General features: G+C 38.0%; 1 protein-coding gene across 2 annotated transcripts; it reads left to right on the top strand.

The window, feature by feature from the left end:
* The first annotated feature begins 621 nt into the window (after positions 1 to 621).
* scml2 (Scm polycomb group protein like 2) lies at positions 622 to 23,952 on the top strand. 2 transcript variants are annotated; one of them, XM_014981559.2, is made up of 14 exons: positions 622 to 967; positions 4,779 to 4,830; positions 4,941 to 5,009; positions 5,379 to 5,449; positions 6,967 to 7,201; positions 7,612 to 7,700; positions 8,884 to 9,127; positions 17,285 to 17,598; positions 17,833 to 17,962; positions 19,451 to 19,657; positions 20,177 to 20,350; positions 20,899 to 21,114; positions 21,294 to 21,448; positions 22,123 to 23,952. In XM_014981559.2, exons 2-14 carry the CDS (start codon positions 4,809 to 4,811, stop codon positions 22,246 to 22,248), a joined length of 2,052 nt encoding a protein of 683 aa, XP_014837045.1. In that variant the 5' UTR covers positions 622 to 967; positions 4,779 to 4,808; the 3' UTR covers positions 22,249 to 23,952. The 2 variants fall into 2 exon arrangements, with proteins under 2 accessions (XP_014837045.1, XP_014837050.1); XM_014981564.2 differs by having other exon boundaries at positions 17,836 to 17,962.
* Positions 23,953 to 25,099: the final 1,147 nt, after the last annotated feature.

The raw sequence follows: 25,099 nt of genomic DNA on the forward strand, positions 1-25,099 counted from the left end.
TTTTAAATATGACTGACACTTCTTATCAGGAAAAAAGATAATCAAAATACATATGAACTTTTATTATATAGTTAGAACATTTATGATGGCACCTTGCCTTTGGCTCCCTTCTGTGGAGAATTCACCATGAAGAGCAGATCCACAAGCAAACTTTCTCACTAACACTTAAAGCCGCACATAAATTTGAATGTGTTGAACATGTATTTTACTATGAATAAAAGAACAATGCATTCAGAATGCACTTTTATTTAACTTCAAATAACAACATGGACAAGAACATAGATATAGAATATATAAAAGACTGGGAAAGACCAAAATTGTTATGTCAATTGTATGCCCAAGGTAGCTAATGACACCATGACTATTTGTAGGTAAAAATGCCTGATGGCTGCTTAAATACACATTAACAGTTTAAATAATAACTTGAATACAGAATCAGAATTCATTTTTATTGTCATTGTGCACAAAAGAAAGCACAGCGAAATAATACAAAAAAACATAATTACGTATTTCATATAATCATAAATTGTTTGATTTGGTACAAGGTTTTTTTTATTATTATTATTTTTTTTAGATCAGACAATAATTTAGTTGAAAAAAATTGGGTTCTCTGCCGTCTGGTAAATTGGTCATTAATGTCCAAGCTGCTGTTTATTACCATCAGGATTTACGCTTTAACTTTCTCTGCACGTAAATCAGAGAGCGATTAAAAACATGAATGTCATTCGTTTGCATGTGACCCCCACCGTCTGTTATGAAACGGAAACATGAGGACATTTCTGTCCAACTAGACGACTAATTATTAATTCCCCTCCTGTGACCGCTGGTTTTTTTTTTCCTCCGGAGCTCCGGTGGAAAAGATGAATTACAGCACTGCGTTGTGGACATGCGCGGAGCTGCAGCGAATATGGCGGCTTGCATTTGATGGAAAGTGAGGAGTCTCTCATCAAAACAGCCCGCTCTCACGGTTTGTACCGCTGCTATCTCATAAATAGTCTCACGGGCCGCAGGTGACGCGTCTCTGCCCGGGTTCTTTTCGCGGCTGCTCGCCTTTCCCTGCTGCTTATCTCCGCGCACTGATAGATTGTTTATACTGTAGCTATTCTGTGCAGACGGACGGACGGAGAGAGAGAGAGAGGGAGAGAGATAGAAAGCGAGAGAGAAAAGGGGGGCTTGGCGCTTACTGTAGCTACTCTGAACTCTGCAGATATCCCTTCGCTTTTTTTGATTGCTGGCTTCCTGCAGAGGTTTGCACTAAAACTAAGAGGGGGAAAAAAAAATCTCCCGCAGCATCAAGAACCACGCTGTAGATGAAATGTAACGTTAGCAGTGTGTAGCCTGTGTAATGAGCACCGTCCCGCCCACTAAATGTGCCCGTAAACCAAATGAAAATGCGTCACAGACTTTTCTTCACCTTTATTTTGAGCCACGCTTTCTTCAGCTTTTCGCTATTCCCAGCTAGTTAAAAATTAATTGGACGTTTGCTCTGATCAATAACGCAGGGCGTGCAATTACCTCAACATTTTATGGTGCGATTCACGGCGAAATTGGCGTTTAAATAGTCCAAATGTGAACTAGTGGGGCTTCATAAGTTGTTTAATGTGATGCGATGCAGCGGCTCACACCCATCTCCAGGATCCGAGCAGCAGTAACATGAGCCTTCAGGCTCCCCGTCAGTCAGAGTCAACACCGACAGGGTCCAACAACGGGGTTCTTTCAGAGGATTTTACATCCAAGTTTCTTTTACTTTTTTTTGTGTCGTTTAAGAAAAAAAAAAAGATATTCGGAAAAACAAGTAGACTAAACAGCAACTAACAATTTCTTAAAAAGTCTAGTCATGAAATTGTGCCAGCAAGAAATCGTTTTATCAAGTCAGTCTATCTAAATTATTTACCGATCTTAAGTATTTGCTTCTGTAGTTTGATAGTGAAGTGTTACCATTTTTTTCTTAAGTAAAAATGTTGACAAGTTGTGAATGTTTATATGTCAGTGCAGCAGTGCTTAGTTATTTTCTTTATTAGCTTATTGCATTATGAATATTATTTCCTCTGTTATTTCATTATCAGAAACTCAGAAAGTGCAGGTGAGATATTCTAAAACGTTTTAACATCATTAAAAACTTGTAGAATCATTTCCGTTCTTGATTCATTGCATTTTTTCAAATTAATTGACTAACTAATTTGTTTGTTTATGACACAAACTTACTGTGTGATGGTGTTGTTTTTAGGTGGAAAAATACATCAAAGTATTTTTTAACATTCTTGTTGCATAGTCAATAACCCCTTAATAGAAAATGTAAATATGTTGTCATACTAAAAGACTATAATTTTTCCCTACATGATCTGATAAATCAGATAAATTTCACGATTGCATCTTTTCAGAGATTTTAGTCGTTTCCCTGTTGATCATTTCCAAAATAATTGAGGCAAAGAAAGCAGAGCTCTTTGTGCTGGTTGTTATCCAAAATAATATATTCTTTCTGCAAACATATTTTTGTGATCACATAAAGTCTTTTTGATCTTTATTTTGTGAAGTAGTAGTTATTGGGTGAAAGCTAATTACAGTGAAAACAGTCTCACAATACAAAATTAGCTCTTTACTGTATTCTTTTTTATTAATATGTTAACGTTTGACTGACTGCTTGGATTGAGGGATAAGCATCTTCCTTTAAAAGTTTCGTTTCTTCCAGCATCCATAAACGACCAATTGAAATGTTACATTATTCATTCACGTTATGACTAAAGTAGACATTTTATTGCTATTAATTAGTACTACTTACAGTGTCTCTGCATTAAATGTTTCAGATTTTTTTTTCCAATACTAGATGAAACGAGAATGAAATAATAACTGCCTCACATTTTTGAAGTAGAGTTTTTATATAAAATCAGGTCTTAGGCCACGTTTTAAGCCTTGCCACAGTTTAGATTTTGTTAAACTTTACCCAAATCCCAGATCAATGTTAGACCCAGTGGAAATGGGGGCAGTAAAAATGAAGTGCTTCCTGGTCTGCAGGGCAGTTCAGTTTGACCCTCCTGAGTGAAGCACACAGACCAGAGCAAACACACACTGGCCTTTTTTTTTTTTTTTTTTTTTTTCCGGAGAGCAGGAATCCTTTTCAAGTCCTCACATCCACACATCTTAATGGCTTTTTATGGCGGCTTGAGCTGCTTTACGATTCCTTCAGACTAAATGGGATTCACTCTTCAGGAGGAAGGAAAGCCATGCTGCACTTCCTAAGACTTTGCTCACACGAGATTTTAACCTTCAAACTAATGGATCCGCCTCGTAGCGTGTAGCTGTTTTGCTGCTGTGGATTATATTTGTTGGGCATCTTGACTTGTTTATGGACTTTCCAGTGCACATAGTTTTCACAAATCCAATTTTGACTTTTGTGACATTTCAGTTTAAACAATGCAGAAATGCTTCATTTAATCGTTTTCACTTCACTGCAGCGGCAGGCAAATATTAGCGTTGCGGCAAAGCTATTTGGGATGGAAGAATGCCACGAAACCTGAATGGTGAGAAATTGCAACGTATATTCTAACCGAGTACGTTTTTGACTCTGTTTTTCTTTTGGCAAATTTTAGATGGTAGTTAGTGAATAACAAATTTTAAAAGTAAATAAAAAAAAAATGCTAGCTACTAATGCAGAGTTACAGGTCAAGGAGAGAAAAAAAACAAAATCTACACAAATATAAAAACTTTTTGATTTTGTTCACAAATGTTTCTTTATCCCGCTGTGAACAAACTCAATTAAGACCCAAAGGTAGCAAAACACAAAGGCTGCAAATGGATCAACAAAAGCTTAACAGAATATAGCTAAAATTACCAGGAGGTTAACCACAGAGTGGAGCTGTAGCTTTGAATAAATGTGCAACTTAAAGTCAGAAGTTTCTCTCAGATGTGACATATGTAGAAAAACTTTATGTGCGATACATGATGCTCCCCACATTTATTGGCACAGATGGTTTACATCTGCAAAAGGCCTTGAAATGCATCCGTCTTTTGTTGCAGTAGCTGTGCTTAGTATAGAAAAAAATGATGAACATATAGTTTGTGTGAATGTTTTATCTCTCTCCATTTTTCTCACTGTGTGTGGTGGAAAAATCGAAGTTTGTCCCTGTTCCACTTGATTAAATTTTTTTGCTCTGACTGATGGCGAGCAGATTTAGGTTATTTACATTCATAACACGTTGCTTGAATGGCACGTTGTCTCGCCTTTTCTATTTTGAAGAGTAAACCAATGGGCCATAGTAAAAAGAAACATGCACAAAATGCTTTTTTTTTTAAGCTTTAGGAATTGCTTGGGTTGAAACTAATTGTGATGCTGGTGACTTAAAATAAGACTCTTGACATTTTTTTGTATTTAATCTCAAATCATAAAAAGAAAGATAAATCGTAAATATTTTTATTTTTTTTATGTCAGTGTAATAATGTCACTAGCGTTACATTCTAAACATATTTTTCTCAACACTATGCTGAACACAAATAATGAAGTAATACAGCAGATGATGTATGCTGTGATTTTTTTTAAATGGAAAAATTGCCATTCAGTTACTGAACTTTCAACACTTTGATTTCTATTCTAATATTTACATGTAATTTCGACAATCTAATGTAAAACAACAATGTTTGGATGAAATCAGATCAAAGGTTTCAGATGCAATCAAAACCAGAACTTATTTAAACTTGTGATTTATTCTGAAATGTTTATAAATTCAGGTTACTTTAGTGTTTTGATAATGATTACAGGCTGTTTCTTTCCTGTTTCTTGTCAGGTTTCTGTTTAGCCCTCTTGTCTGGCCATCATGGGACGGACGCCACAAAGAGGTACGAGGACCGAGCGCGTTGTTCTCTTGGTGTTTAATGTTCACGACGCGGTCAGAATGTTGCCGCTCTGTCGTCTTGTTCTCATTGTTGGATTATTGTTTTGATTTCAGATCCAAAAGAGGAGAAGAAGGAGAGGCGGAGCAGCATCACAGCAGGCTCTGCCCTCGACAAATCAAACGGTCAGATATCCCTGCTCTTCATTGTTGAACTTTGCAGTAACACTTAAGTGTTGATGCCTTATTTAGTGGCTTTCTTAAATTACTTTTTGGAAAACAGAAAAATAAGCTACCTCTAAACTACCTAGAATTAGCCGCTGTGCATTCATTCAGATCTTAAGCTGCTATTTTTTGAGTCTTTAAGCAATTTAATTACATATTTTGTAAAGTTTTTTTATTAGCTGTGTATCCACTGATAGTGTTTTATTTAACATCAGTTGATTAATGACTTAATCTTCATTATTTTTCTTGTGTTTATCTGTTTAGCTATTCATAACGTATTTCCAAGTAAGAAGCTATTAATCAGTTTGCTGCTCTTATCTTTGCAAACAGAGCCATTTAGCTGGGAAGACTATCTGAGAGAAACCTCGTCTGTTGCAGCATCGCCTTCTTGCTTCAAACAGGTAGCTGATCTTCACAGTAAGATGCATTTTTGGTCTGTTATTCCATCACTCCCCAAAATCTATCCCTTTATTTTACTACATTGTGCCCTTCATGTTTGTAGCTGTTCTGTTTTCTACGTTGGTGTTGCGTCGTTGCAGCTGCTGCTTAACGGACGCTTATTTTTTATAAGCTTATTTTATAAGCAAAGTTTAAAAACTATGACAGCTTCTTACTGTCAGGCATGTGGAGTTTTTCTTGAAATCAACTGTGTTATTAAATGACCGCATACAATAATACTACAGTAAGTATACGAGAGTCATATGTGAGCATACGATTTAAAAACAAGTAACGACTGAATGTCATTCCAGTGGAGATGCGTTAATGCTGACACATGCTGTAAAAGAAAAAAAATGTTTTGCTTTTTACTTGCAGAGAAAATCAACCTCTTCTATTGCCAAGCTTGACGACAATACATATTACATATCTACATATCTACGCATTAATTGGCAAAAATCTGTCTTTTTTTTTGTTTTTTTTTTCCTTATTCTGCCTTGACTAGTCATTGGATGGTTAAATGGTAGAAGGTCTGACTTTTTTCTTGTTTGTTGATTTATTTGGTCCTTAAGCAAATTAAACTTCAGTGGATTCTTTGATGCACTTCAATAAAGGTCAGGGACCTGCTGTTGTTCTTCTCTTGATAGAGTATGATTTTGATAGAGGAATCAACATGAAAGGCTGATTAACCAATCAGAATTGGACTAGGGGCGAAAAGAAATGCCAATTTAAAGAGTTAATAAAAGAAAACAAATATATTATTGATATTATTTTCCTTTAACAGCTCAAGACAAACCAAACCATTACTCTTTTATTGCCGCCAGAATATTCCCTCATCTCTGGGGTTGCTGTCATGTTCAGATTTTTTAAAGATATTATTACTTTACTTAATAAAATAATTGGTTCACATTTAAGGTTTAACATCTTCCACATTTAGGGTAGAATTAATCATACACATCAAGAGTGTTTTAAAGATTTTAGATTTTTTTTTCATTGGTAAAATAAAGTCAGCCATATAAGAGGAACAACTGACATGTATTGACAGGTTAACATAAAAGTTTTGAGTTTTTATAAAAGTCATATGTTACCTCTATTGCACCTATATATAAATCAATTTTCTTGTTGGCTAAAAATCTACCATGAACATTTTGAAGTGGCCTGGAGAAAACTATGACAATAGGAGAATAGTTAAATCTGATATGTAATCCCTTTATTTTCTGTTGGATTCAAAGCTACGACCTATTTTATGTAACCTGCTGCACAGTTTTCTTTCTTTATTCTTTTTTTTTTTCACAGCCAATCTTTGCTACATTTATTTTCAGAAATGAAACATTTTTTAAAAAAAAGGAAAATAAAAAATTGGACAAAATCAAAATCAGCAGGCCAGACCAGTTCTGTTCAGTAAAAATCTGTTTTGTACGGCAGCCACATGAACAGAGAGACCAATTAAAATGACTGATGGTGTCTATTCGTTTCTCTGCAGTCTAGAATCCCCCCTTCCAATGATTTCAAAGCGGGTATGAAGCTTGAGGCTCGAGACCCTCGCAACTCTAACTCGGTGTGCATCGCCACGGTGATGGGCATGATGGGGACTCGCCTGCGACTGCGGCTGGATGGCAGTGACAACACCAACGACTTCTGGCGGCTTGTGGACTCTTCGGACATCCAGCCAATAGGAACCTGTGAAAGGACTGGAGACATGCTGCAGCCCCCCCTCGGTGAGCGTCTCTAACCACGAGGGCTCACAGCTGGATTTCTGACCAGTAGAAAATTGTATAAAATCACAACAATAGTTTAGCTTTGATTTGAGCTGCAAAACATGTGACTTATATTAAGAGAGGTTTGGAAGGAATTGTGACTTTTTAACACTTTTTTTCTTTATTTTTAAGCTAATGTTTGTTTTGAAACACAGACGCCTTAGGTTGAGTAATTGCAGAATTCAACTTAACTGAGAATGAAAAAGATAAAACGGAATCACACCAGGGATACTGTTAGCAATCCTGCGTAGTTTGCTTTGCCATCCAGATTTTCTCCGTTAGAAAGCCACATAAACAGGCCCAACATACACTTGACAAATTCCCAACAGGATTCAGAAGTGATGACTGTTTGGTATCTACTCCACATTCAGGTTTCAGGATGAATGCATCCTCGTGGCCCATGTTTCTCCTGCGGACGCTAAGCGGTGCAGAGATAGCCCCCGCCTCTGCTTTTAAGAAGGTAAGAAGGCAACCTAAAAAAAACCAAACACTTAACTTGTAGAATGGTCTGATCCTTGCATCACATAGGAGATTCAATCTCAGATTCAGTCAGTGATCTGATCTGACTTAAGGAGAATCACTAAAATGTCTGTAAAATATATTTGAACAAGGTAATTATCATTTCAAAGTGATTTATTTTCAAATGAAGCCTCCGTTAGACAAAGACTTGTTTTTCAGATAATTAATGTTTCTGCGTACCAAAACTACAGGGAGACATTTATCAATCAAAAACAGCACCTGTAAAAGTATATGACTATTTCACATTTTATGTTACTACCGCAAATCTCAATGTACTTGGTTGTGGTTTTAGAGTTAGACCAACATAAATTTGTGCATAATTGGGATGTTATGAGAATAAAAACCTGAAAAGCATGGTGTGCTTTTGCCTTCAGCCCCCTTCGTGTTAATAACACCCTTAAAACAAAACCCAGTTAGGTTACAAAACAATACCAGTCCACATAGCACTGCTCAACCCATTATCTGAAAAGATAATGGGTTGAGCAGTTATATCATACTCTTCCACTAGATGGAAAGAGTATGATATAACTGTAAACCTGCCAAGACAAAACTGTCCACCTAAACTCACTGGCTGGACAAGGAGAGCAGAGAAGCAGCCAAGAGGGCTGTGATGACTCTAGAGGAACGGCAGAGATCTAAACCTTAAGTTGGAGAATCTGTTGACAGGATCGATATTGGTTATGAACACTCTGCAAATCTGTCTGTTGTGGAAGAGGAGCAAAAATGGTTTCTTTCTTTCTTTCTTGAAAGAAACCCATAAGAACACCTGTGTGCAGTTTGTTACAAACCATGACTTGAGATTACGCTCCGAGCAGTCTGACTGGGCTTGAGATATTTGACCTTGACTTGCGGCTGAACATTTTCACTTAGAAGTGTAGTTGAAGCTGTAGCTCAACAACTTTTTCTAGTACACAACTAGAAGAAGTTGTAGTTCAAACATGACAAAAGTCCAAGAGGTAAGTTCACAAGGCGGGTCGACACTGAAACCAACGCAGTGGCATACGCTCTAACTTCAGACCTGAACATGAACAAAGAATGCTTCGATAGTTGTCACGAAGTCAAAGTAGACTTTTACCTCATTCCTATTTTGATTGTTCCCATGTTTTCATATTTTGTTGCCTTAGGAGCCATCCAGCCCAGACAAAAACTACTTCCAGCCCGGCATGAAGCTGGAGGCTGTGGACAGGAAAAACCCCTACCTGATCTGTCCCGCCACGGTGGGAGAGGTCCGAGGCCTGGAGATTTTTGTAATGTTTGACGGCTGGCGAGGTGCCTTCGACTATTGGTGCCCCTTCGACTCCAGAGACATTTTCCCCGTTGGCTGGTGCGCCCTGACGAAGCACAGCTTACAGCCACCAGGAAACTTCTGTAAGTACTTCCTTTTGTCGTTTTCTTTACCGAGCTTTTGAATAGACTTCTCAGGATTTAGCTAAATCTTTCATCTATTCATAGAAAATTTTACTTGAATGAAGAACGTCTAATTTTTCAGCTATAGATTTTCACTTTCAGTTCAGCTTTACTTACCTCACAGCAGGTGCAGAGAGAAGGACAAATACTTAATTCCTGTTTATCTTGTTTGATATAAAAGTTCATTCCTAATTATTCAAGATTCTGATGTTTTAATTCAGATTTGACACATACTATCCTAAGAGAAGACATGACGGTTTTCTGTCTGTCTTTGGTCTTTTGATTCTTCATTGTGAACAGGCAGGGTTTTTCTGCTAATTCACCACTAGAGGGCGTCAGATGTTAAATGCTTGTATTTGAAAGTTGTCTGTAGTGGATTTATTTAGTGAATTAGCAAGAAGGAGATGAAATCCACACTGAGTTGCTTAAAGAATAAAGTCTTATGTGATAGGTTACAGGTTTTTTTTATTATGTATTTCTGAACTTGCCAGCTGGTTGCTTATCATTTCTCGACATCGTTATGGATTCAACAAAGCCTGTGCCTTCACGGTAAAAATCTAAATGTTCTCTTTTTATTTTGTAATCCATATTGTGTCTTTGTTTAGCACTCAAATGGCATAAAATATATAACATATGATGCTAAAATGTTAAAAATACAAGGTATATTTAAAGAAATTTAACACTATTAATTATATCCATTGTATTTATAAACAGAATTTGTGTAAAGTCATTCCAACCTTAGTTTACTTAACCTTTGTTTCTAGCAAGACAGATTTCCTCTTAATCCAGGGACAACAGATGAAAATTAATTAGTTCTGGTGCATTTAGAGTAACGCTAATTAATGTGCTTTGTCCCTGCCAGTTAATATAATAAATTTCAAATGACGTATAATACCCTCTTAAAAGTACAAAAATGAATCACCAACAATATAATCAAATTGTGGCTTTGATTTTGCCTGCAAAAAACCTGAATAATGTGAGATGAATAATGGATCCTTCATTAAATATCCAAAAACACAGAAAATAATTCAAATTCTCATTTAGGTCACTCAAACTGGAGACTGTAAAAAAAAAAATTGAATCTATGCACTTCTGAATCATTTGACATTAAACAAACGAATTGTCTTCGGTACGGGTCAAAACTTAAAAGCTTTGCGGAAAAGATTACAACTACAACAAAGAATAATGATAATTGGAAGAACGCGTCTGTTTTTTTTTTTTTTTTTACAAGCAGGTGAAAAAGTGAGGGCTTTGTGGAGGTGTTAATGGGCTGATAATTAACTTTGCATACGAGAGAAGAAGTGAGAGACAATGTAATTACTCCTCCTTTATCTGGCTTTCATTTAGTTCGTCCTCTTGACCCCGATACTTGTTTTTTCCTTCACAAAACCAAAACATGCCAAGACCGAATGAAATGAGTTTTTCGAACAATACCTTGCTCTAGTCATGCAGTTTTTTTTTCTGGTAATGCATAAAAAGTGCATAATGGTGCTTTTTTTGTGAATAATGTATGAATGCATGTCTAGGTGTAACACAAAGGCTCCACTCCTCTTTGTTTGTAATAGTAGAAACCAGTATGAATGTCACTGTTTGGCTCCAAATCCTTGGAAAATATTTTCGTTTCAAACTTTCAATTTGGACAGCATATAAATACTAGATTTATATGCTGTCCATTTCTATCCATTCCATACTGAGAATGGATAGAAAAACAAAGGGGTGACTGACAGGTCTTAATAAGATTCAATCCCAAAGAATAAAATTGGTATATTTTTTTATATATGCACATAACATAATAGGATTTTGCTCCTGCTTATGATTTCATTTTAAGTACTTGTTATTATTTGGTTGAAGATTCTGGTGAACATATCTTTAAAAAGTCAGTAGAAATCTGACACTTCCTTTTTTTTTTCTTTCTTTTTGCCGTTTAAAACGCAGATTAAGATGTCATTCAAGGGCCTTTTCCCGCTTTGTCCCAGAGTCTGGGTGATATCCGACTTGGTCAGCTCCCAAAGGAGGACCCAGCCATCTTTCATCAGAAACCGCCTGAATAGTCTAGGGTTACACTGAGATGGACCCCTCCTGGGTCTTTGCCGTACGTGTGTGTGTGTGTGTTTGTCTCTTTTTCTGAGGAGAATCCTTCTTATGTGTTCATAACTCCAGGAGTTTTCATTCATTTCAATCACGGCCCTCCTGATCCAGTTTAACCTTTTACCCCCCCCACCCCACCCCGCCCCTCTCCAAAAGCTTAAACCATCCCCCACTGTGTCTTGGAGTCCCGCCGGTAACCTCTCCCCACCCTCACAAACGCACACATTTTCTCCCCCTCCCCCAGAGGATTACTTAGAAGCAGGTGACTGATGCAGACTGTCGATATGGCAAACAGATAACATTAATAAATGGCTCAACTTCCCCCCCGTCCTCACCCAGTTTTCCTGTCCTTTACTCGCTCTATCCTTCCCCTGCCCCTATGCAAATTCACCAGCACCCCCCACCGCTCCCTCCCCCTCCTTCTGCTCATTCATTGGTGAGGGAAGCTTTGCAGCCCCGTCAGCCAGCAGCCCGAGGAGCAGCGTGGGCTTTGTTGTGGGTTTTCTGCCGGGAGAAGAGAGACGGGGAGAGAAGCAGCTAATAAAGACACCGAAAGTAGACAATGAAGTGCAGATGAAGCGGCCGCCAGAGAAATAGAAGCAGCGTCTGGAAGAAACGGAGCGGTGACAAAGACAAACCAGGAAGCAGGGACTTTTATTGCCAAAGACATTACTAACCAGTACTCCCGTGCGCTGAAGTTCTGCTTTTTTCTTTTTTTGTTTGCGTTTCCTGGTGAGTGGTGTCAGTTTGTTCTGTTGCAGGATTGTAGGAAAAACTTTTTATCTGGCTTTAGGTTTTACTTTTCAAAATTAATTATTTAATGTTTTGTCACCTCACATAATCGCACAATTGTCATTAATAGCTGTTTTATGGCAGGTTACCATTGTCGATTTGATGAGATCGGAGGGGTGTAGTGATTTTCTTTTCATTTTTTTACTAATACTGCAACTTTATTTTAGAGGGGGAAAGTCTCCGAAGACACAAAATAGTGATCAAAACTAATACACGTTTGGTTACTATTGTGAAGAAAAACAAGAAATGGAAATAAGTTAATATGTTGTTCAGGTAAAGACAATAATCATCCCTGTTGAATTTATCAATCATTGTTGATTCTTCAAATTATTAGCAAGAAACTTGTATGAAATAAGGAACCGGGCTGAGAAGGTTTCCCCCAGCATCGGTGGCTCTATTTAAGTTTGGAGCTTCATGTGTTTCTAATCACATCTTTGTTTGTGTGCAGCTGCTTAGGAAACAATCAATGAATGACTACTGGGATTTGTCTTTATGTTTTTATGAAGAGTTAACTATTTCATGAAGTGTGGTTGTGTTCAGGTGAAGAGTTAAACAAGCAATTCGCTCTGTGTTTCAGTGTTGGATGAAGCTGGTCGATATGTGCGCCTGAACAGATTCTGTTGTTCATGCTTTACAGCTTGAAGCCATTTGTGTAACTTCCCTTCTCTGCTTTTTTTTTTTTAACATGCTGTTACACACCTGAAGTCTCAGAGTGGTGTGAATCAGTCAAAAGAACAGCCTGTATATTTATATTTGACGTGCGTGCGTGCGTGCGTGCGTGCGTGTGTGTGTGTGTGTGTGTGTGTGTGTGTGTGGTTTGTAAGCTTAATTAGATGAGAAAGAACTCTGTGAAGCCCCTCCCCAGGACTCCAGACTGCAGACACACTTCTTTAGCGGCGCCACTTGTACACACACTTACACACACGCAAACATGAACTTGCATACACAACCATATTTCCTCAGGCTAGGGTTTTACACAGGTCATCGGGTCGAGTTCGAATTATATACTCATGATCAGTACCATATGTCCCTGCTTCATTGTAGTGCAGACACGCCATTCATGATTTGCTCAGATTTCTTTCTGTTTTTTTTTTTTATTCGCTTTCTCTGATGTCTAGTTATTATTTTGTGGGGTTCCAGTTTGTTAGACTATGCAAGAGTTTAACATCTAAGTGTGATATATACAGTCATGTGAAAAAGGTCCTTCAAAGGAATTGTTCACTTATGTTTCTGGTCTTGTTTTGAGTTATCTCAGTAAAATAAAGTGATTTGATTGCACTTAATCAGCAAAAAATCAATCACCTTTCACTCATTAAGCATTATTATTATAACTGATGCAGTTGGTTGTTTGGTGTCACCTTGGTATGGGAACCTCACAGCTAACGTTGTAATCTAAACTGGTTCGTTTGTTGCACGCAGGATTGAAAATGAAAGGATGAACCAGACGATTTCTGAGCAGTCTGTCCTTAGGCAGGAACTGAAGACAAATTATTCTTTGTGCAGAATACAACCTCTCGTGATCTGTTACACAATATCAACTTCTGCAAATGTGACCAGTTTAAGGACTCGTGGAAAACTTTGCTATAGGCAAGCGCTACTGCTGCTTGTCTTGTATTTTTGCTGCCAATAAATTCTCTTCAATTCTACAAAAAAAGTTGGGATTTTGGCTAAAGCAACTTCAGTGAGAAGCTTCTTACAGCCGTCTATTAGTCTTTGACAAAGACCTGAGGAAAGTTTGCCTCACTCCTCACTTTCAGCTGTGAGGCATTTCAGGGTTTTCCCTGCATCTAAATTTCATAAGAATATTTCCTACAACGCTTTCTAGTTTCATCGTTTCCCTTCTTAACACAGTTACTTGGTGGCTGTTTTGCCAAGTCCAGCTCTGCTTCAGCTTTGTGTTTTACAGATGGTCTCTGATATTATCCGTGCAGTTTTGGATTCTTTGACATCGAGCTGGTCAGGTTCTGCTGGAGTAAAAATATTCTCAAACTCAACACTTCCACCTTCATGCTTCACATTTGGAACGAGGTGTCCTGCCTGCTAACCCTCCATGGAAGTTAAACTTGTGAAGTCTCTTGTTGTACAGCTATGCACTTGCACATAGACAGTCACCAGAGGCTTCTCTAGGTCCTGGAATGACAATTAAGGGATTTTGGAAATTTATTTTAGGGTCCTGCGGTCTGCTCTTTAAATGTGCTTTTAAGACGAGAGCTGGGCATGTGGTGGTTTTCTTGAATGTTCTCCATTGTTTTCTAGACTGTGAGAAGGTTAAATTTAATCCCTTTTAAAAGAGGGTTGGGCAATATAACAAAAATATATCATGATTTTTTTTTATTGTCAAATCAAAATCACAATTTTATTTCAATGTGCCTATAAGAAATCATAACTTCTAAAAAAGCTTCTCTAAACATATTCTGAGTTTTCAAAACTTTTCTACACTATTGACATTTATCAAGTTTGTTGTCAAGAGCTGAAGTGCATGATTTTTTTTTTTTTTTGACTTTCAAAACTAAACGGCAACAATCGTGTAAATTCTTTATTATCACCTTGAAACTGTGTATCATGAGTATTGTTCAAAAACTCATCATATTTATAACTTAATATTAATCATAATATTTTAAATAATTATATCACACTCTCACCAACACATTCAGGTTGTCTCCTTGATTAAATAATATCTGTCAGTGATAAATTACGCCCTGCAGCCTCGACACATAATCCACGCAGCGTTCAGATTGTTTGGCTTTGATGAGAGAGAGGATGCTGTAGGAGGTTTTAATTAGCTTTATGATGCTTAGAGTTCAGGGCGCTTCATTCCTGGTGAGGTTTGCCGTGTTGACGCTAAATAGAGACCTTAAGCTACATTTTATTGTTTTAAATACAATGCCGACAGTCCAATAAACCTGACGACATGGAAACCGCTTGGACAGGCAAACTAAAACATTATGAAGATAGCAAACATCCAGCCAACTGTTTACTTACTCATTATTGGCCACATGGCTGGTACTGGCAGCTCGGGAATAGGATTGGTCCTGCAGGTTCCCTCTATATATAGTGAAGACAAAACATCTTCAAAAAAACAGGGCAATGTGAAAAATATGGCCTTTAATAAAACATCATATAGAAAATCATTTAAACCAAGGGGAATTTTTGAACAGGTTTTCATTTATAAGACTTTTAATTTCACCAGCATTCATTGTAGAAAACTAGCATTTTCCAAATCTCCGGCTGATCAGCCAAACTTAAAAACGGCCCTTGAATTCATTCATAGGGGAAACAGCAACGACATTGAGGTCGGATGTATTCTTAGTAAATATGCTGTAGGTTGAGAAGCTAAAGAAAAAGGAATTAATCACAACAATAGAGAGGATGCAACTTAGAGGTAATGTCACAATGTATCCACTGTGGCAGTTTTGTCAATAAGTTTTAATCCTTCATGATTTTCTATCAGCACATCGCCTTCCCCATGTTTCAGGTTATTCCGGTTATTGAACTGCCAGAAAATAATAGATGTGAAATTCTTATTATAACATTATACAATTTTTTTTTTTGGGGGGGAATATTTTCTGCTGAGCTTCATTCAGTTTTTTTTTTATTTTTATTTTTTATTAACCCTCTCTCCCATTTTGTTTTGAGCAGTGAAATATTTTCTGGTCATACAATTTTTCCATTTTATTTTCTGCTCATGTTGTAAATGATATTTCTTCCTAAAAGTTTGTCGACTTGCTGAAAGCCCCCACAGCTGCGCAGTAGAGCAGGAACTAGACGATGAATTAGATCTGATAACGTCAGTGTTTGATGAAAGCCATATTTTCGCAGATTTCCTTTGAAAGGTGTTGTCATAGGGAAGCGCTCAATCTGTTTTGCATAAATGTGATTATAAACTAATATATGAAGAGAATAAGACATTAATCACAGCTATGGAAATGGTATGATGGGCTGTCACATTAGGTGAATATATTACAGGGGGAGATCAGAGAAGGCATTCCAACCCAGATTTATTCGCCGAATTAAAACCCAACTGACTGTCACTCTTCAAACATTTTAATGCGCTTTGGGAGAGTTTTGCAGCTCCTGGTTTGATGTGTGTAAACAAGGCTCTCTGCGTTCGGGGTGCGTCGATGTGCTTCTCTAAACATGTTTTCTGTGACCCGTCCATTACAAGCCAGTGAGCGTTTGCTCCTTAAAACAAGACACTGTTGCATTGTGTGCCCACTCTCACTCATTTTCCAATTAAGCAGCTTTCACTGCTCCCCTCCCGGTCCCTCTGAGAGTACTGTAAAGCCTCCATAGTTACTCTATATTGCTTCAGTCAAGGAGGCTCTGATGAAAGCTTTGCCCCCTCGAGAGAGTCAGTGTGCGCTTTCAGACCCCCATTCTCACCAAGCACCACATTGTTATTGAAATACGAGATGGTTATCTTTCTCTTTTCCACTCTCATTTTGCTCTGACTTGGACACATTCACTACGCGATGATTATGTGATCGTATCACAGTGTCAAGCTGAAGCTAATGATGTCAAAAAGGGGCGGCGCCTCTGTGTTTTCTTTTTTTCTAACATCCTCTTTGTCCTTTCATGCTATATTGAAGTAAATATATCACATCTACAAAATATGATATGCTACATTTTTGTTTGTGTGCAGATGCTAAAGTGTAAACATGCCTCCAAAAAACTTGTGTACATTTTTTTAAAACATGAAATAGGAAACATTTCATCTTAGTGTAACTTTAGAAATTAGGAATGATGCAGTATTTATTTATATTACAGAATATAAGTCAATTTCAGTGAAACTGGAGGAGGAACTGATCTGTGCTGAATTCATTCATTCGATTTGTAATCCTAAAGGCAGATTGAAATATTGCTAATATAGATAGTTTTAAATTGATGTTTACATTTGAGCACTACAGTTTTTATTTTTTTCCATTTTATTTTCTGGTAAACTACAGAGTCACATAATTGGTTCACTCTTCTCCATGCAGAGAATCCAGCAGTGCAGTGATTGAGAACGATTAATTAGGTTCTCACAGCATGTTGATTTTATGTTTTTATTTGTGATGCAAAACACCCAAATGACAGACAATCTAGGAAATAAATCAGAAAACAAATCTTTTGACCATCAGTCCATGTACACTACTTGATGTCGTGATGAGAACACTGTTGATTGATTTTAGTGTTGTGTCTGTGTGGAAATCTTACTTTACTCCATCTCTGTCCCACCGGAACCCCGTTTTTCCTCAGTTACTCTTCCTGGTGCACTTCTCGCTCCGGTTTCTTCCACATCTGCAACACGTCGCTCCTCTTTCAACTCCTCCTCATCCTCGACCTCCATGCAGACCTCATACCGACTGCCAAATCCCCTGCCGCCCCTCCCCGTCCGCAAGGGTGTCCGAGGTCGCCGTCCAAAATCCCAGACCATTGCTCTGCTGAAAGCGGCGGCTGAGGCGGCGGCGGCGGCAGCAGCGGCTGTGAATGGAGCACCGCAGAGCCCAGTGACTGAGCCTTCACTGGCCCCCAGACCACACAAGAAGCGAGGGCCGAAGCCTAAAGGCAAGGTGAGATGTCACAAGATACTTCGTCTGTTCTGCATAGGGAAAACAACCCAGTTATGCTTCTTTATCCAGTCTTGCAGAGATAAACAGCACAACATCTTCACTCTATAAGCGCCTGTGTTATCCGCAGCGCCATACATGTGTAGAAGAGATTCAACATGCCAATAATAACCTACATGGAGCCAATTGAAGCTCGCAGAAATTTAATCAAAATTGCTTGTTTGCTTTTTGCTCCAGAAGAAACCTCTGATGGGGCAATCCCCAGGCTCATCTCCAGTTACTACCCCGCCTCCAGAGGTCAAACTGAACCCCAGCCATGTCTCTGTGGACAGCAACCTCAGCAACGGCTCAAATGTAATTTGCACAGGTGAATAACAAATTAAGCTGATTCCAATGAACAGTTTGTAGTTACATATTTACTTATAAAGAGTTACACTTGTGGTTGTTATCGAAAATCAGTGACCATAAAATAAAGGAATGTGATTCAATTTATAAAAAAAAAAAAAAAAAAGACAATTGGTGTGTCGTGTATTGAAATAAAGGTATGTCTAAGTGAAAAACAGATTTTCTTTAAAAAAACAAACAAATAATCAGTTCATGTAGAGACAGCCAATAAATGTTTTTACAAAGCAATTATAACAAAGAGGGCCCAGCGATGGGAGAGGTCTGGTTCTTTTGTAGTCTAGCTAGCTCCAGATGGAGACCCTCAGTGGGTAAATAATCTGACAGTCCTCAAGTCTCTGCCAACTCTGAAACCTCAGGGCAAAATTCTGAGGCCTGGTGGCATCTCAGGCCAGCAGCTGCCCTCTTGCTTTCATTACTTTACACCATGATGGATCTAAAGTATAATTGCAACCTGCGCATGGCTAATGAGTTCATCTGTTCCACTATTTTATGCTTAACAAAAGAAAATGTAATTAATTCAACTCCACATTTTTACTAATCACAAACTTGAAAGTCTAAAGACCTATTTTTTGGTTTCCATAAAGTAAAATTACGGTGTAATATCAACCAAAACAAAAGGCAGTCAGTGTTTTGCACCAGCTTGGCTTATTTTAACCACTTGTGTTGTTGGGCTAAACCTGACAAACAAATAAAACAATGTGGGTCGGGACAAGACGTGGTGAGAGGCAAGTTAGGTTGCAAAGGTACAAAACCACAGGAAACAATTGCATATATTTAACATTCCTACTTTGAAATGAAATGAAATGAAATGAAATGAAATGAAATGAAATGAAATTTTATTCGAACATGATACAAATATAAAAATAAAATAGTGCACAGTAACAAGAAGTGCATAAGAAAGAAGAGAAAATACAGATTTTTTTGTTTCAGTTAACATATCATGCTCAAAATGGACTTTGACAATGTTATTAATTGGACAGTTTGATTTTTATGGCCTGACTATAAAATAATACAAAACTGGCACACACTGGAGTACCACTAGCAAGAAAGGAAAGGTATTTCCTTTGATTTAACAAATCAACCATGCTTGTCCAACATGAAGCGTTATGGCTAATATTATATAATCCTCTTAGTTAGGCATGGCAGTGGCAGCATTGGAATGGACAACAGCTACAGTGGGGCAACGACTATATAAATTATCCATCCATCCATTTTCTTTACACCCTTGTCCCTAGTGGGGTCGGGAGGGTTGCTGGTAATATACAAATTATTTTTTCATAAAAAAAAAAATAAATTGAAAAAATAAATAAAAAATATTGTAATATAGTGAATAAAATGTCAAATCACTTAAAAACATCAACATAAACCCAAAGCATTTTTAATTCTGCCAAAAACCCTTCACTTTTCCCTGTTTTTTGTTTTATATTTCTCTTGGTTTGTGTCCCTGCAGTGTGTGTCTATGTCAACAAGCACGGCAACTATGGCCCACATCTAGATCGAAAACTGGTCCAGCAGCTGCCGGACCACTTTGGTCCAGCTCCAGTCAACGCAGTCCTCCAGCAGGCTGTTCAGGCCTGTGTGGACTGTACGTATCAGCCTTCGGTGCTGCTGTCCTTTCTGCAGAGCCAGTCCCACTCGGGAGGAGAGGTCATTAGAGGTAAATGCAGTGAAAAGGCAAATAATTTACTTCTTTATGCTAAGCTAGTCAACTTCAGCCTGTAGTTTCATAGTTTTCAAAACCTTTTCTTACCCGAAAAAACACTGATTCATAATTAATATCTTAATAAAGCAGTTCTGTCAGTTTTTATGTACATGTGCAGATTGGTCAGAAAGGCAAACTAACAAAACATTGCTTCTGCAGCAGCAGCTCATGTCAGAACCATTTCTGTAATCTGAACTGACGTGCGTCTAACCTGGTTTGGGATCCAGGGATTCAGTCTTCCTCCAGGGAAAGCTGTGGACGGCGTTAGGAGGGGGTGGGCTTTAATTTGTGCCGGCTTGGCTTGGGTGGGAGGGCGTCATGCCGTGTGGAGCGGGTGAAAACTAACGTCTTATAAAGGGAGGGTGCTAACCCTGAACCATCTGCTGTTTTGTTTAGCGCTGAATGCATATTATGCATGTGCGTGTGTGAATTCGGTATGTACACCCCGTGATAGGTGCTCTGCTCCGCCCTCAGTTTGCTCGGAGCACGGCATTCGCTATGTGAAGTTGCCCTCGGCCTCCAGCGCGTCGTCTGTGTTGCGGTTCTTGGAAAACATGTGCCAACACCTGGAGAGTGACAGTCTTTTCAGCTCGCAGCCCTTCAACCCCTACAGCAACAACACGCGCTTCTACAACAGAACCAAATCAGGTGGGGAGATTTGCTTCAGTCTCTGAAAGGAAATAGTAATTTGGTTGATAAGAAGTTTGTCTGGACTACATTTGTAATTGTTGCCATTCTTAAAACTTTATAAGCTTGGCGTTCCTCTTCCATAAAATCATACATTTCATAAAATCATTACTCACATAAATGTAAAACAAGATCTGTGCTGTTGTTTCAGGAATACTTACCAGTATTAATACATTTAAATATATACATTTATATAATTGAAGTGAAAGAATGCATCGTTATGTTACTTAGACTATTTTTGATGGGTTGGAGAGTAGCCTTCAATTTGTGTTGTAGAAGTCACAGCGAAACAGTGACTTCATCAGACACAGCAGTCACCAAGCTCTCACCTTGGGGGGAAGAACTGTTTGCTACATAAAGTACTGGGATCACACAGTGAATTTAACATCTTTAATTCACTTCTAATCACACTGCCATTTAATGAGTCCACTATGAGCTGCTCTCACTAAATATGCATCGTATTGTCTCTGAGGTTCATGGAGTATGTGCCTCGTCTTGTCTTGAAACAGAACCACTGTCCATCACTGAGAACGGCGTTTCCAATGACAATCCAACAAAGGACCCCACGCCTTCCCCTCGGCCGCTTCACAACACACTGGACTACAGAGCAGCAAAGAGGGAGCGGCCGTGTTATCCTGGACACACACAAACACCACCGCCTCTTCGGCGAGTCAGCTCCAACCCCCCCGAGCTCGGTCCTGTAAACACACACAGACGAGTGGAAGGTAGGTTTTAAAATGCACAAAACCAAACACTGCTTTTTTTATGTGAAGCTTTCATTCTCTGTAAACGTGCAAAATCTTCGCGTAGATTTCAAAACGCCGTCGTACCAGAGCTCCTGTCCATTTGTAAAAGCAAAAGGGCGTTACTTTGACTAGGTCTGTCTTCCTCTCACATTCTACAGCAGCTAGCTCAACAACAGGCCCAGATCACATGAAACAGGACAGAGAGACTTCAGGGAACAACGCTTCCTCCTGGTCAGTTGATGAGGTCATAAGATTTGTCCAAGAGGCGGATCCACAAACTCTTGGTCCGCATGTCGACCTGTTCAGGAAACATGTGAGTATTTCCGTCAAATTAACAGATGTCTTGATGCATGCTTTAGGTGTGGTGCCAGCCACACAGAAGACAGCTGATTTTGTTTCTGGTGAACCACTTCTGTGTTGATTTGACCATATATTTCGGATCACTATCCTTCAGAGAGACCCAATAATGAAAACTTTTAAGTCTACTGGTGGAGTCCACCACTAAGTTGCCTGACATTTCTAAATTTCATTAAGTCAAATATTCTAGCAACAGTTCCAGGGCTTTTGGAAGAGAAAAGCATGTGACTCCGGTTATAGACGCAGTAGAGTTTAGATAACTTTACAATTAAATGCGTCAGTGACGTATGATTTGAAGTGAACACCTTTGTCAAATCATACAAAGGTGGTTGAACAATTATTAAAAACAACATTTTTTTAAACGTATAGTGTTTTCCTTCTCTGAACTTCAGTGTTCTCTCGAGGCTTATTTAACTTCTGTGCATATTTTTTTTGTTCCCGAGGAATGCCGCTTGTGCAAATGATCGCTCCGATTTTCTTGTAGCACTCACAATCCTACATTGTCGTCATCTCAACAAATCAGATATTTGTGTATGTTTAAGTGTCCAACAACATGAACATTTTGGCTATGAAGTTTAGAAGCAAGTATATACCTTTGTAATCCTGAGTCTGATGACATCCTCTCTGCAGGAGATCGACGGCAAGGCTCTGATGCTGCTGCGCAGTGATGTGATTATGAAGTACATGGGACTGAAGCTGGGTCCGGCTCTTAAACTGTGTCATCACATTGAGAAGCTGAGACAGACCAAACATTGAATGATGATGCCAATGATGAAGATGGGACTGTTTTGTCAATGGTGCCCAAACCTCCTTGTCAATTTGCAGGAATGTTTTGCGGTACAAATCCGATAAGGACACCGAGGTCATGTTCTGGTACTTTTTGGGAATACTGGGTTTTAGTAACAGGAACATAGTTTCTGCATAAATAGTGGGAATCATATGAACTGAGGCTGAAAAAAAAAACATAATTCCTCTTACTTTTATTAATTATCTATAATGAAATTATTTAGTATATTTTCAAGCAAAATTTAGTCTTTCAGTGTATGAAAATTCATAGAAGACACAATTATAGAAAAGCAAATACCAGTTTGAAAACTTTTATTTCCATTTTAAGCTGATCATTTCTGAACTATTATCACCTGTCAGGAAGCAAAGCTTGTGTAGGAAGTTGAACCTATGCACTGCAACAGTTCGTATCTGACACCATAGCATAGACATTGGTTTTGTTTTATGTACTTTTTTTTTGCCTTATGAGTAAATGAAGGCCATTTTTCTGAATCCCAACAAGTCTAACTTTACATTTCTACTTTTAGCTGGTAAAACGCGGTACACAGCTCTGAATTTAAAACTAGAGATAATGCACAGTAAATATTTTATTTTGATTCAGGCAGCGGGGTTTCTGAAGGCCTGTTTTAAAATGGACAGCTCAACGTTGTTTATGCATGCTGCAGGATGTATGAGCACGGATGCTGTAACATGGACTGAACAACGAGAGCACCTCGGTTATGGGGATTGAAAGGGTTTAATCCGGAAAAAAAATGTTGGAGAAGTCTGTGTTTGCTGAAGTCAATCGTTACGGTATAGTTTTATTGACAAAGATTATGTATTAAGGTTAGTAGAGTGGAGACTGATTTGATTCAGAAAGTGGCAGTCTTGTACAAAATGCCTTCCTGAGTTATGGAACTGCAATGATCTGCATGCTGGATGACATTTGTGCTGGTCAGCCTTATCTTGACTGCTGACAGTCAAACACACACTCGAAACCAAGACTTTAAGTGACTGGAATACTCCTTAAGTGTTTTGATATTAACATTAAAAAGTGCATCATTTATAGTAAAGTCTGATTTGTGTGCAGGATGTACAGCAACCAGACTTGCTCTACCTGAACATGATGGAGAAATAGTTTTGTACAAAAGTTAAATTAACAAGTAGGTTGTTTGTTATTTTGTACCATTTTGTACTGTAACAAAAGTGTATCCACCTGTATCAAGTGTAACCATTTTTCTTTTTTTAGCCTGAATAGTGTTTTGTGTGACCATCAAATATCTACCTGCAGAGTAATGATGTGTTTGAGTAAATATTCTCTTGTTTCAAAGTGTTGATCTGTTTTTGAAGGCAGAAATACTTATTTTCTGAACATTTCAGAATCATTTGCTAACCAAACCGTGTCTGCATTTTCACACTGACAGTCTACTGTAGTGGCAACAAGTTGATACTTGAGGCCATGTTGCTTTAATGTGAAACTCAGGTTTTAGTGAGGGTTTTTCTCTTAGAAGATGTTTTACATGATAACATTTTTTGTTCAGTACTGCAGCATAATATTCATTATGTTTATTTGTAATGCCTATGTATTGCTCTGTAGCATTTCTTGTGTACCAACACAATTTTTCTACTGTATCACAAGTGTGTTTAATATGTCTACTATGCATTCACACGATTAAACATTTGTTTATATTGCCATTTTGTGGAAGGCCAGGGTGGTAGCTGCTAGCAGTGTTTCTAGCTTAATGTTTTCCATTGTCAGTTCTCAATTCTTCCTTAGGAATTTTATGAGCTGCGGTAAACAACAGTGCCTTGCAAAAGTAGTTTTCTCCTCCTCGCATCTTTTTTTCTTTTTAATTTTTGTTGCATTACAACTTGTAGTTAAATAAAAAGATCTAATTTGCATATGAAGCAGAAAACATTCTAAATTGGTGAAGTAAAATAAAAAAATAAACAGACATATATGTATAAAAAATGAAAATGAACACACGCATGTTCTAAATTTAGGGGGATGAATAGTAATGCATTCCACACTGAAGTTTTCTGTTATTCGTCCTATTTGTAGTTTGCTTTACAACAAAAGGAAATGCTCAAAGTCGTTGGCATGTTCTGTAAATGAAATGACGTAAACCCTAAAACAATCCATTTTAATTCCAAGTTGTGAGGCAGCAAAAGACCAAAATATCCAAAGGGGCTGAATATTTCTGCAAGGCACTAACAGGCACTTTCATCACTGTGGGAAGATCTGCTGGCCAGCCAGAATGTAGCACAGGGTTAGATTACAGTGTTTAAACAGTCTGATTCCTATTTAAAATTCACCATTTATGGTTTATTTAAAATGTTTTTCTTTTTATTTATGACTCACCAACTTGGGATAATTCATAAAGAGATTTGCTGAAATGTTTTTACAAGTATTAGACATATTTCAAGACCTTAAAAACAGTGATACATTTCAAAATTTAGCGACACTCCGAGGTTTTAAGTCTCCAGATTATAATCTGTTGAATTACATCCACAGACAGACAATTTAGGTGATACTGAGTAAAATATGATGGGACACAAAGGCACATGCTTGCTGATCTTCATAAGTCAACAAAATGCTGCCAGAAAATAGCTTTTCACTTAAGTTTGCAAAAAAACAAAACAAAACAAATACAGTCAAATTCATAAATAAAATGTTTTACAGGCTTGAAGCAATGCTGGATGAAAATGGATGTCCTGAACTAACCTAACCCTGACACATATCCAAGTCACTTGCAGCAACTACAACGTCAATCACAAACTACATTGATATTTTTTCTGTCTCATACTGATCTCCCTTGTTTTTGGAGACATTTTGGATTTT

This window comes from Poecilia mexicana, unplaced genomic scaffold, assembly GCF_051168715.1.
Source record: "Poecilia mexicana isolate PSO_F unplaced genomic scaffold, ASM5116871v1 scaffold_3, whole genome shotgun sequence".
Lineage (NCBI taxonomy): Eukaryota > Metazoa > Chordata > Actinopteri > Cyprinodontiformes > Poeciliidae > Poecilia > Poecilia mexicana.

Coding starts and splice junctions, on each gene's coding strand:
- scml2 (XM_014981559.2), top strand. CDS start 4,809: ATGGGACGGACGCCACAAAGAG. Junction 4,831..4,940: donor GGGACGGACGCCACAAAGAG/GTACGAGGACCG, acceptor TTTTGATTTCAG/ATCCAAAAGAGGAGAAGAAG. Junction 7,701..8,883: donor CCGCCTCTGCTTTTAAGAAG/GTAAGAAGGCAA, acceptor TTGTTGCCTTAG/GAGCCATCCAGCCCAGACAA.